Raw genomic sequence first — 13,462 nt, 5'->3', positions numbered from 1 at the left:
ATCCTAGGATATTTCTGGGGCCTATCATAGTTGTATTTCTGGCCTTAGAATGTTGCTTTAAGACCTGCTTCCTACTGATAGAGGAGTTATATTAGATGGCATTATCTGGGGGAATGGCTGGGAGAGAGGATTGGTAAAGTTGGAGATGAATTTGTCAGCCAGGAGATTTGCTCTAACGGTTAACTCTTAGTTCCATAACCGAGCTAAAGAAGGCTGTGAAGACTGGTAGAGATGGGTGAAGGCTGCCAGCCTAGTCAGATATAATTTGGTATATAACTCTGTTATTTGTAAATATAAATGTAAAATACAGGCTTGTTTCTTAAATGAAAGAAAACACTGTAAAATTTTGAACTTCAGGATTGTAGCAACATTGCCATCTGCTGTAAGGAGAACTAAGTCAAGCATTTCAAATCTTTCTTTTGAAGTTAAAATTATTTCATCACTGCCTTTGATGTTTTACAAGTCGGCTCTAGCCCAGCTAGATGAAGGCTTCCTGCCTATTGTTTTAAGGCTAAAGTTAATGACCAGAATTTACATGTGGAATGTCCTTTATTTCTCTAAGTGTAAAATAATGTAAATGCAGTTTCTGTGTGGCCTGGGAACCAGGAAGGTGTAAAAGATGATGTAATGTTTAGCAGGACTGCAGTTTCAATTTAAACAGTGAGAACCAGAGATTATTAAGCATTTTGATCTTGGACATTTAACTCAGCACTGCTTATGCTCTGTGTAAGTACATTATCTTAGAAGTATGTTTTTCTTGTAGAAATAGCTAGGACTATAAAAATTAGACTGTTTTTCTGTTATGTCAGAACTGTACTACTGAATTATTTTAAGTTTCTGTGTGATCTCTGAACTCTTGAATAGCACTGTGGTATGGTCGTATTGTCTTGTGTTTTAGTATTTATTATTAAATATTTTTAAACCCTTTTCAACTGTGGCTGGTTTATGTAGAGATAAGCTCTAGAGTACATTACATGCTTATAAGTGATCCTGTAATAAGCCCTTCCAATAAGCATTGATTGCTTAAGTTACACTACTATTGGATAATAATATTGCACAGTAATAATTGAACACCCTTTTAAGGGCCTTTGGGTAACTGATAATTATTAGCTGGTTGTGGCAGTAATTACTACTCTATAGTCTGGGTAAAGGGGCACAGCTGGATAATCTGTGTCAGCATTTCCCAGGAGTGTCTGTGAAGTTGTATAAGTATTTATCTCAAAGTGTGTGTCAGCTACATGGGCAGGAACAGGAAGCACTGGTTGGACAGAGAGGGTACTGGAGGTTAGCTTGCCAACTAGGCTGAGATCTGGACCCTATAGCTTTGCCAGTGGGGAGTCTTATTGGGTATATGGAAAGCAGGGGAGCAACCAGCCCCAGACTGGGTGTGAGCTCTGTGTGCACGTAAGGGAAATTGTACTTTACTGTGTGTATTTGTTATCCTTTCCTCTCATATGAGATGCCCTCTCTGGTGTTGTTGTTGAGGATTGAGGCTCCTTGATTGCTGGGCCAGGGCACTGGCATCACATTTGTGTTTGGCAGCGGTGGGATATCCACATCATATATTAATTAGTTGGCAAATACTAATTGGCTTGTAGTCGTATGGGTAGAGTGAATCTAGTAGTTTATGTGCAGTGATCTCTGAAGATGTTTTGTACTCTAAAACAGCCATGCAATGAATACTCAGAGTTCAGATCACAATTGTTTTATTTCTTTTGTTAGCTTAGTTAGTCAGGTTGAGCAGGAAGCATGTCAGCAGAGGAGTATGGAAAGCTGACAGAGCCAGCTGGTGGAGATGTGCCAGGCTAGAGGACTGGTGCATGGAAACCTGACTAAGGCAGACCTGATTGCAGCCTTTGTTACAGCTTCATCAGAAAACTGCATCCAGAAGGACAATCAGACTGGCAGTGGAGATACAATATCTTCAGAGAATGGACAGCTCAACCTTGCTGCAGTGGACTTAAAAATCCAGCTGGAGCTAAAGAGACTTGAGTTTTAGGCTAGGCGTTTGGAGATAGAAGCCAAAGAAAAGGAGCATCAGAGGAGTCATGAGAGGGAAATGCTGACTCTTTGCCAGAGTCAGGGAAGTAATGAGGAAGGGAGTAACTGGACCCCAGAAGCACAACAGGTCAGTAAATTCCTTCCGCAATTTAAAGAGGGGGGTGATTTTGATAGTTTCATTAATATGTTTGAGAGGGTATGCAAACAGTATAGTGTTGACCAAAGAGTCTGGGTACGGTTCCTGGCCCCCTTACTCCATGGTAAAGCTGTAAATACATTGGCTAAAATGTCTGACATTGCATGTTTTGATTATACTGCTGTAAAAAAATTTATTTTAGAATGTTTTAAGCTTACACCTGAAATGTATAGGAAAAGGTTTTGTGAGCATAAACACAAGGCAAATGAAAGTGTGTGTGAATATGTTGCTGAACTGAGCACTTATTTTCATAGCTGGGTGAGTGGATGTCAGGTCACCACTTTTGAAGGGCTGGCAGACCTTTTGGTGAGGGAACAAGCCATTAGCACTTTGCCTGAGGACATGATGATCTGGTTAGCTGATAGATAATGTGCTTCTTTAGATGAGTTGGGGATGAAGGAAGACCTTTACCTGGCCAGAAGGGCAGCCCTGCACAGGAAGGGGACCCCCAGTACTGATCATGGGTCTAAGGAACCCATGGTGGGCAGCTCAGACTGCCACAACTGAATCTGCCAGTAGCAGGGGAAGCCAGTAGTCCAGGTACACGTCCAGGAACTAGGGTTAAATGTTTTGAAGGGGCCATGTGGCATACAGGTGTCCACAGAGGCAAGGTGGGGAACCAAAGGTGAGGGAGCCAGTAAATGGGAAAGACAAAATGCCAATAGTATGTTGTCTTGAGACAACTGGGGTACTAAACTGCAATCCTGCAGATGTTCTGAGAGGGAAGGATTTGGGTGAGGCAGTACCAAGTGCTTATGCAGTTACACGCAGTCAGGCTAGGAGACAAGCATGTGGGTCTGGTAGCCTGCAGGAGACCCAGACAGACTGCATACTTGCAGCCAGGACTGGTGAGGTAGTTACTTCAGGGAATGAGCTACACTGTAGCAGTGAGACTGAATATGAGCCACAGCTGCTTGGTGGGTACTGATGTTCCCTTGGACAGGATAACTGCAAAGGGAGAGATGAGTAGTAGTACCCAGGCTGACAGTGAGGCACCACTGTCAGAGGATGCCAGACTTCCTGTGGAAGGGGAGCTGGGAAGGGTTACAAGGAGAGACTTCAGACAGGCTCAGCTCTCAGACCCTACATTGCAAGGCCTGAGGCAGGTAGCTAGGGAGGCACCTGATTCTCACGGAAAGGGGGAATCTGTATACTTGGACAAAGGGTTACTGTATAGAGAGTGGACCCCTGAGAAAGGGCTAGAAGATGAGAGAGTACAGCAGTTGGTAGTGCCTAGATCCTACCATCTGGTGCTTCTAGCCATAGCCCATGATATTCCCTTTGCAGATCATATGGGCATAAAACGTACAAAGAGATGTATTATGCAGAACTTCTATTGGCCTGGAATTTCCAGAGATGTAACAGGGTACTACTGTAGGACCTGTGAGCAGTGCCAAAAGGTGGGCAAGGCAGGAGACAAGGTGAGAGCTCCTTTGATGTTTTTGCCTGTAATTGAGAAGCCATTTCAGAGGGTAGCTGTGGATATTGTGGGTCCTCTAAGTACCCCAAGTTCCACAGGGAAAAAGTATATCCTGTTGATAGTGGATTATGCTACACGATACCCTGAGGCAGTGGCTTTGCCCTCCATTGAGGCAGAGAAGGTGACAAATGCTTTGTTAGAGATTTTCAGCAGGGTAGGTTTCCCAAAAGTAATACTGACTGACAAGAGGTGCCGATTTTATGTCAAACCTGCTGGCTTGTCTGTGGAAGTCCTGTGGTGTGAAGCACATGAAGACTACCCCCTACCATCCCCAGACTAATGGTCTTGTTGAGAGGTTAAACTCTACAATCAAGTCCATGCTACGGGCATTTGCAGATCAGTTTAAGAGGGAGTGGGACAAATATTTGCCCCATCTGTTTGCTTACAGAGAGGTTCCCCAGGAATCCACAGGTTTTTCACCCTTTGATTTGCTGTATGGGCATAGGGTGAGGGGACCGCTAGGTTTAATTCGAGATGAGTGGAAAGATGAGTGTGAGTCTCATAAGGAGTCTGTTGTGGCATACGTCCTAAACCTAAGGACAAGGCTCAGGGAACTCATGGGCTTGGCCCAGGAGAACCTTGCAGAAGCCCAACAACAGAAAAAAGTGTAGTATGACAGGAATGCCCAAGCTAGAGAGTATGCTGTGGGGCAGCAGGTAATGGTTCTTATTCCTGTCAAACACAACAAGCTACAAGCAGCTTGGGAGGGACCCTACAAGGTGGTAAGAAAGGTAAGTGATGTTAACTACATGGTGTAACTGCTAGGCAGATGGCAGGGGCACAAATTGTACCATGTTGACATGAAGAAACCTTACCATGATAGAGAGGCCCTTGTGCGGAGCATTTGCAGTGGATTGCAGGAGGAGTCTGAGGGAGATCTGGTGTCTGATCTCCTCAGTGAGGCTTGGGCTGACACCTCAGTGATAGGGGTAGCAATATCCCAGCAGCTATCTCATTCCCAGGTTTGAAAAATCTCAGCAGTGTTGCAGGAATTTGGGGACATATTCACTGGAAAACCAGGGCGTATCCACCTCGTGCAGTACCACGTGGATACAGGACCCCAAAGGCCTGTTAGGCAGGCCCCTTATAGGGTGCCTGAGTGAGTCAGACAGACCCTGAGGGAGAAGGTACAGGAGAAGTTGGAACGTCCCTGGGCCTCCCCAGTGGTGCTGGTACCAAAGAAGGATGTCAGCACCAAGTTCTGTGTGGACTACAGAAAATTAAATAGCTACACAGAGTTGGATGCTTACCCAATGCATAGGACAGATGAAGCCCTAGAGTAGCTGGATGGGGCTAAGTATCTTACAACCATTGATCTTACCAAGAGTTACTGGCAGGTGCCCTTGACTCCCAGTGCTAGAGAGAAGTCAGGCTTTGTGACTCCTTTTGACTTGTATGAGTTCACAAAGATGCCCTTTGGGATGAAGAATACCAAAGTGACTTTCCAGAGGCTGGTAGGTAGTATCCTGGCAGGAGCAGGAGGGTTTGCCCTTGCTTACCTAGATGATATTGCCATCTACAGCCATTCCTGGCCAGAACACCTTCAGCATGTTAGGGAGGTGCTGGACAGACTACAGAGGGCAGGGTTGACCATTAAGCTGAGCAAATATCAGGTGGGTATGGCAGAGGTCTCCTACCTAGGACATAGATTGGGGAGTTCTAAGATAACGCCAGAACCTGCCAAAGTGGAAACCATTCAGGCATGGCCAACACCTGTTACTAAAAAGCAGGTGAGGGCATTTTTAGGAACAGCAGGGTACTACAGAAAGTTCATCCCCAGTTATAGTACCATAGCTGCTCCCCTCACAGACCTTACAAGGAAGAACAGGCCAGATAAGGTAGTGTGGACCCCAGCATGTGAACAGGCATTCCAGAAGCTTAAAGCAGCTTTGGGAGGACCCCCTGTGTCCAGATTACAGCAAATAATTTGTTGTACAGGTGGATGCTTCAAACCATGGGGTGGGGGCTGTACTTAGCCAGATGTCTTCAGAGGGGGAAGAGCACCCAATGGTTTATCTCAGTCATAGACTCCAACCCAGGGAGGAATGCTATGCAGCTGTAGAAAAGGAATGTCTAGCTTTAGTGTGGGCTCTGCAGAAACTTCAGCCTTATCTGTATGGAAGAAAACTCTCTGTTATGACAGATCACAACTCTCTAACATGGTTAAACAGAACCAGTCAGCAAAATGCCAAGTTCCTAAGATGGAGCCTGGGGCTGCAAGCATATGATATGTCAGTGCAGCACCGCATTGGGAGTAGCAATGCCAATGCAGATGGGCTCTCAAGACAAGGGAATGGGGTGAGGTACACTCAGATAGACCTAGCCCTCTCAAGCGGCGTTTCTCAAGGGTCACTTGAAAAACTAGCTTGAGTTTTCTGGTGGGGAGAAATGTGAAGACTGGTAGAGATGGGTGAAGGCTGCCAGCCTAGTCAAATAGAATTTGGTACATAACTCTGTCATTTGTAAATATAAATGTAAAATACAGGCTTGTTTCTTAAATGAAAGAAAACACTGTAACATGTTGAACTTCAAGATTGTAGCAACATTGCCATCTGCTGTAAGGAAAACTAAATCAAGCATTTCAAATCTTTCTTTTGAAGTTAAAATTATTTCATCACTGCCTTTGATGTTTTACAAGTCGGCTCCAGCCTAGCTAGATAAAGGCTTCCTGCCTATTGTTTTAAGGCTAAAGTTAATGACCAGAATTTACATGTGGAATGTCCTTTATTTCTCTAAGTGTAAAAGAATGTAAATGCAGTTTCTGTGTGGCATGGGAACCAGGAAGGTGTAAACGATGATGTAATGTTTAGCAGAACTGCAGTTTCAATTTACACAGTGAGAACCAGAGATTATTAAGCATTTTGATCTTGGACATTTAACTCAGCACTGTGTATGCGCTATGTAAGTAAGTTATCTTAGAAGTATGTTTTCTTGTAGAAATAGCTAGGACTATAAAGATTGGACTAATTGTTTTTCTGTTATGTCAGAACTGTACTACTGAATTATTTTAAGTTTCTGTGTGATTTCTGAAGTCTTGAATAGCACTGTGGTGTAATAGTATTGTTTTGTGTTTTTAGTATTTATTATTAAATATTTTTAAACTGTTTTCAACTGTGGCTGGTTTATGTAGAGATAATTAAGCTATAGAGTACATTGCATGCTTATAAGTGATCCTGTAATAAACCCTTCCAGTTAGCCTTGATTGCTTAAGTTACACTACTATTGGATAATAATATTGCACAGTAATTGGACACCCTTTTAAGGGCCTTTGGTTAGCTGATAATTATTAGCTGGTGGTGGCAGTAATTACTACCATATTGTCTGGTTAAAGGGGCACAGCTGGAGTATTTGTGACAGCCTTTCCCAGGAGTGTCTGTGAAGTTGTATAAATACTTATCTGAAAGTGTGTGTGTGTGTGTGTGTGTGTGTGTGTGTGTGTGTGTGTGTGTCAGCTACTTGGGCAGGGACATGAAGCACTGGTTGGACAGAGAAGGTACTGGAGGTTAGCTTGCCAGCTAGGCTGAGATCTGGACCCTATAGCTGTGCCAGCAGGGAGTCTTATTGGGGATCTGGAGAGCAGGGGAGCAACCAGTCCCAGACTGACTGTGATCTCTGTGTGCATTTAAAAGGGAAATTGTACTTTACTGTGTATATTTGTTATCCTTTCCTCTCATATGAAACACCATCTCTGGTGTTAGTGGTGAGGATTTAGACTCATTGATTGCTGGGCCAGGGCACGGGCGTCACAAAGGCCTTATGGTTGTCCTTGGTCTGGATGCTGTATTTACCTTAACATTTGTTTTGTTGGACTTAATTAGCCCTCTTAATTATCTATTTAGTTTTGATGAGAGAGTTATAATTTTTTGGTGTTACACTTAGCTATGACTTTTTTCTTTTGTTGTACAACATGTTTAGGTTTGGATTCTACCAAGGTGGTTTGTATTTTAAGTTTATTTTGGACTTTCTTCTGGTAGATAGAGCTTGTCTATATGTAATCATTGACATTTGTTGTACAGAGCTTCTGTGGGTAGTTCTGCATAGGTTGAGGTATTCTCTGGGTTTGAAGGTGGTTGAAATGTTGACAGGTTATTGCCTAATGAAATGCAGTTTGCCTTGAGTAGTTCCTAACTGTGATAGAGTTTACTGGTGTTACAGAATTGACTTTTGTTTTGAAGGAAAGTGCTTTGTGGTCTGATCTTACCACAGAGGAGGCGACACAGGGCATGAGGGGGGGGGTGCAGCATTCTCCCATGTTTGTGAGTACCAGCTCCAATATATTTTTACTGCTGGTAGCAGTATGTAGTATCTGGTTTGGGTTGTTTCTGTTTACAAACCTTAGTAATATCTGTGCCGGCAAATGTGGGCTTGTGTACGATTTCTAGTAGATAATTAAAGTCTCTTACTAGTATGGCATTTGGTTCAATGGTGAGTGTCTCCAGTAGGTCTAAGTATGAGCAATGGGTTTCATGGGACAAGGAGTGCGACTTATTACTTGTTACGATATGCTATGGACTTTGTCCTTGTTGATTTGTGCATTAATCTTGCATGGTATGTACTATGTCCCTTTCTGCTGCATTTCTCTTTGCGTTAATCTTACTATGTCCCTCTCTGCTGCATTTCTCTGTGCATTAACCTTACATGGTATGGACTATATCCCTCTCTACTGCATTTCTCTCTGCATTAACCTTACGTGGTATGTACTATGTCCCTCTCTCCTGCATTTCTCTGTACATTAACCTGACATGGTGTGTACCGTGTCTCTGGCTCTTGTTCTATGATTCTTCCAATAGTCTGCTTCCAGATAAAATTACAACAAAGTGAATTGCTCTGCAAAGTCTTGTGTTTTATTAATTCTTACTTTGAATGGTAAAAAATTTGTAACTGTAGCATCCATCAAGCATTGACTGAAAATAAATTCTAAGTAACTATAGACAGATAAACTTTTGTACAAACTCACACAGCAGGTCAGCCCAGAGGTGTAGACAAGAACACACGAGATATTAAACTGATTTATTAAAACACTTAGAAGGATTAAGCGCTTTCGTTAAACTTCTTCAGAATTGATTCTGAAGAAGTTTTTTAACGAAAGCGCTTAATCCTTCTAAGTATTTTAATAAATCAGTTTAATACTCTCCCATGTGGTCTTGGCTACACCTCTGGGCTGACCTGCTGTGTGAGTTTGTACAGTTTGGTCTGTTTTTGGTCTTGGAGATAAACTTTTGTACCATTCTAATTTTGATTCCGCGCCCCCTGAGCTGTCGACCATCAGTCATGATCTTCAAGAAAACCTCTCTCTTAGAGATTTCTGACTTTCCTTCTAGATGAGAAATCCTGAGTGTAAACAACTGTAGGGAGGGCAAAGAGTAGATCAGGACATCTTGGTACAATACCATTCACTCACCACAAAGATTATTCTTAATTATGGAAAAATGAGCCCAACTGGATGGAGTAATGTGATGTCATACACACACTGCATGTTGCTTCAGCTTGTATCCTCCATGTTTGCTTGTAGCTTCAGGTAGTATCCTTCATGTTCACTTGTAGCTTCAGATAGCATCCTTCACGTTCACTTGTAACTTCAGATAGTATACTCCTTGTTCACGTGTAGTTTCAGCTAGCATCCTCCATACTTGCTTACAGCTTCAGCTGCCATCCTTCATGTTTGCTTGTAGCCTCAGCTGTCATCCTCCATGTTTGCTTGTAGCTTCAGCTGGCATACTCCATGTTCATATGTAGCCTCAACTGGCATACTTTATTTCTGCGTGTAGCTTCAGTTAGCATCATCCATGCTCACTTGTAGCCTCAAGTAGCATTCTCCATGCTCGCTTGTAGCCTCAGCTAGCATTCTCCATGTTTGCTTGTAACTTAAGCTAGCATCTTGCATGTTCCTCTCCAGCACCAATGTAACAATGATCTGCCATGCGATCACAGCATCAGCCACTGGCTATCTGGGAACACCCAAGAAAATCAACAATATTTTCTACCCTCCTTCCTAAATCACTGAGATTCATTTCCATCTCTCCTTGGACAAAGCCTTCAGGTACCCAAGTTGCTTGTCAAACTTGGGTCACTTGGGTTGCAGTCAGGGCCCCATCCCCCTATACCAGGGATCTGATTTTCATTATTAGCATTTAAGCTGATCAAGCAAATATTAAAAAATATGTACTTTGCTGTATGGACCAATATGCAAGCCCTAATTTTCATTCTCTTCCAAGAAAAGGATGCATCTAACCTAAAAACCCTCACCTTGTTAGTTTTATGTCAGTAATTGTGACATGCCCTTTTATTTTTTCCACTATGTATGTATATATATATATTTTTTTTCCACTAACAAAATATAAAAAGAATAGGCTTTGTAGACATTTAGCTTAAGTGCAAAAAAGTTAAGTGCAAGTGATATTCCCGTTCAGTAAATGTCCCAGTAATAGTGGCTGTTGTTATAGCAGTGTGCATGTTGTACAATTTTTCTATAGATGACAATTTTGTAAAAGGTTTGTTATTGATAATGATAACCATAGTGACCAAGAATGATTGCACAGTAATCTATCCCTTGCAGGCAGGGAAAATACAGTTTATATCAGGCAGCAGTCCAAGCAGTGATCATTTTCACTAAGTGCCCAGCAAAATGTTTTGCTAATCATCCATTTTGGTTTGTCTATAAAAATGCTGCAAATGATTTCCTTGATTATGTGGTGTCTTACCACTTAAAATGAGGTATTGCATCTCAGTGGGTGATATTCTATTTAATTTAGTGTATTTATATAATATTTAGCTTTAAATATTTTAGATTTGTGGTAAATCATTTTTAATGTTTTCAAAGCTAACTGCGCTGCTACGTTCTGTATTGGCAAAGTTCCCAAGAATGTAGTACAGTACTCTCAGTGCGGTCCTGTTTGCAGTTAATATTTCTTTAGTTCATTTATGGTGAATTTTATATTATAATAATTGTTAGCCATTTTTGGATGCAAATGTTCAGGGGTATCGCAATTAAATGTTTATGTATAATGCAGTCCTTTCCTTATCTTATTCATGATATCTAAATATGATGTTTAAATTCAATACTGTGCTAAATCTACAACTATGTTACTGCCAGTGCTAATGTCATTGTAAATTCCTGTGTAAGTAGTTGTATGTTTACTTGTATTGTTTGGTCTCTCTGGTCCAGGTTGTGACTGAAAATACTCCTTAGATCATTTCACCTACCCAATTAGCGAACGTTAAATAAAAAATAAAATAAGAAAACGTACAGGATTTGCTAACAAGAAGTTAAATTCTTGTGGTATTCTTAGGAGTTATGCTTGTTGCATCAAGATCATGAATGTTATAAGCCTTTTGTCCTTGTGGTCTCTTGTCCTGTAGTAATATTTTTAATGACCCACTAAATGTTTGCATTTGGAGTACAATTTGAGGAAGGACATTTTATATGTATGCATATATTTTTCTCAGAGCACTAGCTAAGCACTGTGCATTTGTGTTAGTGTTTTTCTAGCATGTGATTCTAGGCTGAGTTTACATAACTTTGCTTCTTCAAACAATGGATTGAGTTGTAATGGAAGTAAACACCAGTGAGTGAAGCAGTTTGTAGGCTTAATTTATCTGCAGGCCCCTTGCGAGCTTTGGGCACTTATCCTTTTGTTTCCATCCATCTCCTAAGTGTGTTCCCATCCCATGTGCCTTCAGTTTTGCATTCCATTCCCCTCCCTTGAAAACAGGGTTGTGCTGAGGTAGACAGTGAATACATTGTTCACCTGTTCTAATCCTCCTAATAACCAGGCAGAACACCAGCACTAAAAGGACACAGAGTCGGCTTCATCCTCCCAAGCACTCTGTTTTGGCACAGCAGTCTTCCTTTTATGTCCATGCTTTCCTTTGGAAGTTTGAGTAACACCAAGGCTTCATTTCATTAGTTATAGAGTAGAAGTATCTGGCACCCTTTAAAATGCAGACGATAGTATATATTTTTAAACAATTCAAGAAGCCTCTTGTATAGGTCCATGTTAATGTCGAAGCCACACACTAAAAGTTCACAGAATATAGATTCTAATTTTAGAGCAGGTCAGAACAGCACTGACAGTTGTGAAGTACAAGAAAGTAAAATAAAAAAACTAAAAAGAAATAGATGTCGGTCATAGGATGTGAGTATACCAAAGCAGAAAAAGAAAAACAAGGCCAAAAAAGTAGTGGTCAACAAACGGTGACAAGAAAAAATGGCAGCAAAACAATGAAGTACTGCTACTGCTGCATGGTATATGTGAGACAACTGCAAACTAGACACAGAATGTTAGTAAAGCAACAGGTGGAAAAGTGTGCTGTATTAAGAATTTCTACTGTAGAATGATAATTAATGTAATGTTTAATGTTGTATTGTGCCATGAATGACCTGTGGGTTTGGAAGCCCTGCATTTGCCTTAATATTCGACATCTGACTGTTGCTGTTTGTCTGATTTATGCAATAAATAATAATGATATTTTGAAAACTTGTTTTATATAAATATCTGCTTTTTTATTAGGTTTGCTTCTGCTGGTGATGATGGAATTGTGTTTCTCTGGAATGTACAGGTTAGTTATTTTACATCCTATTACTTTTGTGACCGACATCATGTATTAAGTTTGTTAATACTGTATATAATGTATGCTGCTTTCCTCATTTTTATAGAAACAAATATCTAGGTGCATTCCAGTCTTATCAGGCCAAAGGTATTGCTTTGTATCACAATTTTGTGTACATCATGACTGCTTAGTGGTAGTAATAACACTCTGCATGTGGTCATTTTGGGGGGAGGGAGGGTTGGAGGGCTCCAGTTTTTCTTGAGGGCTTTCAACATTTTATGTGGAAATAATTTTTCTTTATGGGTTTGATCTCATTTAATCTCAGGAGCATCATGGCATTATTCTGAATGAAGTTTATTAACTTTAAACAAATCATTTAAATAGAGGAATTCATACAGAAGCAATATGTAGGCAGGATATACTGACCTAGAAGGCATCAACCAGACTTTTCAGGTATTTAATGAAGTAGACCGAAATGGTAAACCTGTATGTTGAGCCACTCGTCTGTTCTAACTATCCAACAGCTCAACAAATTTAAAAATTGTTGAGGAAACAAAAGGGGGGGGGGGGCGCTACTTGGAAAGGAGATGTAAAGGGAGATGGACAGATTTTTTTTTTTATCCCAAGTAAGCCACACCACTTTTTGTATGCATTATTAGGCATGCACTTGTGTTATCAGAATGATTATACTTTCCAAAAGCAAAAACATAGTTAAGTTTCCTCCACTGCCAATAAAGCCACACAGGAAAATTGCAAAAGAATGTCTTTAGAGATGTTATCTCAGAAGTAAAAGTCTACATGTGATAGAGATGACTTGCATAGTGAAGCTGTTGTTTGCTTGTAGGTAGTTTTACTTTTCCCATTATAATGCAGCAGTTTGCTTATCACCTGGAAGTAAAGGCTCAGATTAGGCAATACAGGAAGAACTGATAGTGTAAAGGCATTAAATATGACTGATCTACTATTTAGAATAAAGGTATGGCAGGCTTGAGAGTTCCGTGAGGGGTAACTGTAGGTATTCATAGATGAGATGTTCAAATCATTTAAATAGAGGAATTCATACAGAAGCAATATTTAGGCAGGATATACTGACCTAGAAGGCATCAACCAGACTTTTCAGGTATTTAATGAAGTAGACCGAAGTGGTAAACCTGTATGTTGAGCCACTCGTCTGTTCTAACTATCCAACAGCTCAACAAATTTAAAAATTGTTGAGGAAACAAAAGGGGGGGGGG

At 41.0% G+C, this 13,462-nt stretch overlaps 1 protein-coding gene across 3 annotated transcripts in view; it reads left to right on the top strand.

Annotated features, from left to right (window-relative positions):
* The window catches only part of WDR41 (WD repeat domain 41), a 1,028,182-nt gene that overhangs the window by 309,541 nt on the left and 705,179 nt on the right, over window positions 1-13,462 (top strand). For all 3 annotated transcript variants that reach the window (XM_044063698.1, XM_044063697.1, XM_044063699.1), the window contains one exon: window positions 12,188-12,236. In XM_044063698.1, coding sequence (XP_043919633.1) covers window positions 12,188-12,236 — 49 coding nt within the window. The remainder of the gene's footprint in view (window positions 1-12,187; window positions 12,237-13,462) is intronic.

The sequence above is a fragment of the Protopterus annectens genome, chromosome 2.part2 (genome assembly GCF_019279795.1).
Source record: "Protopterus annectens isolate FY-2018-M chromosome 2.part2, PAN1.0, whole genome shotgun sequence".
NCBI lineage: Eukaryota > Metazoa > Chordata > Ceratodontiformes > Protopteridae > Protopterus > Protopterus annectens.
Note: the sequence above shows the minus strand (reverse complement) of the source record. Positions and strands in the feature narration are given on the sequence as shown.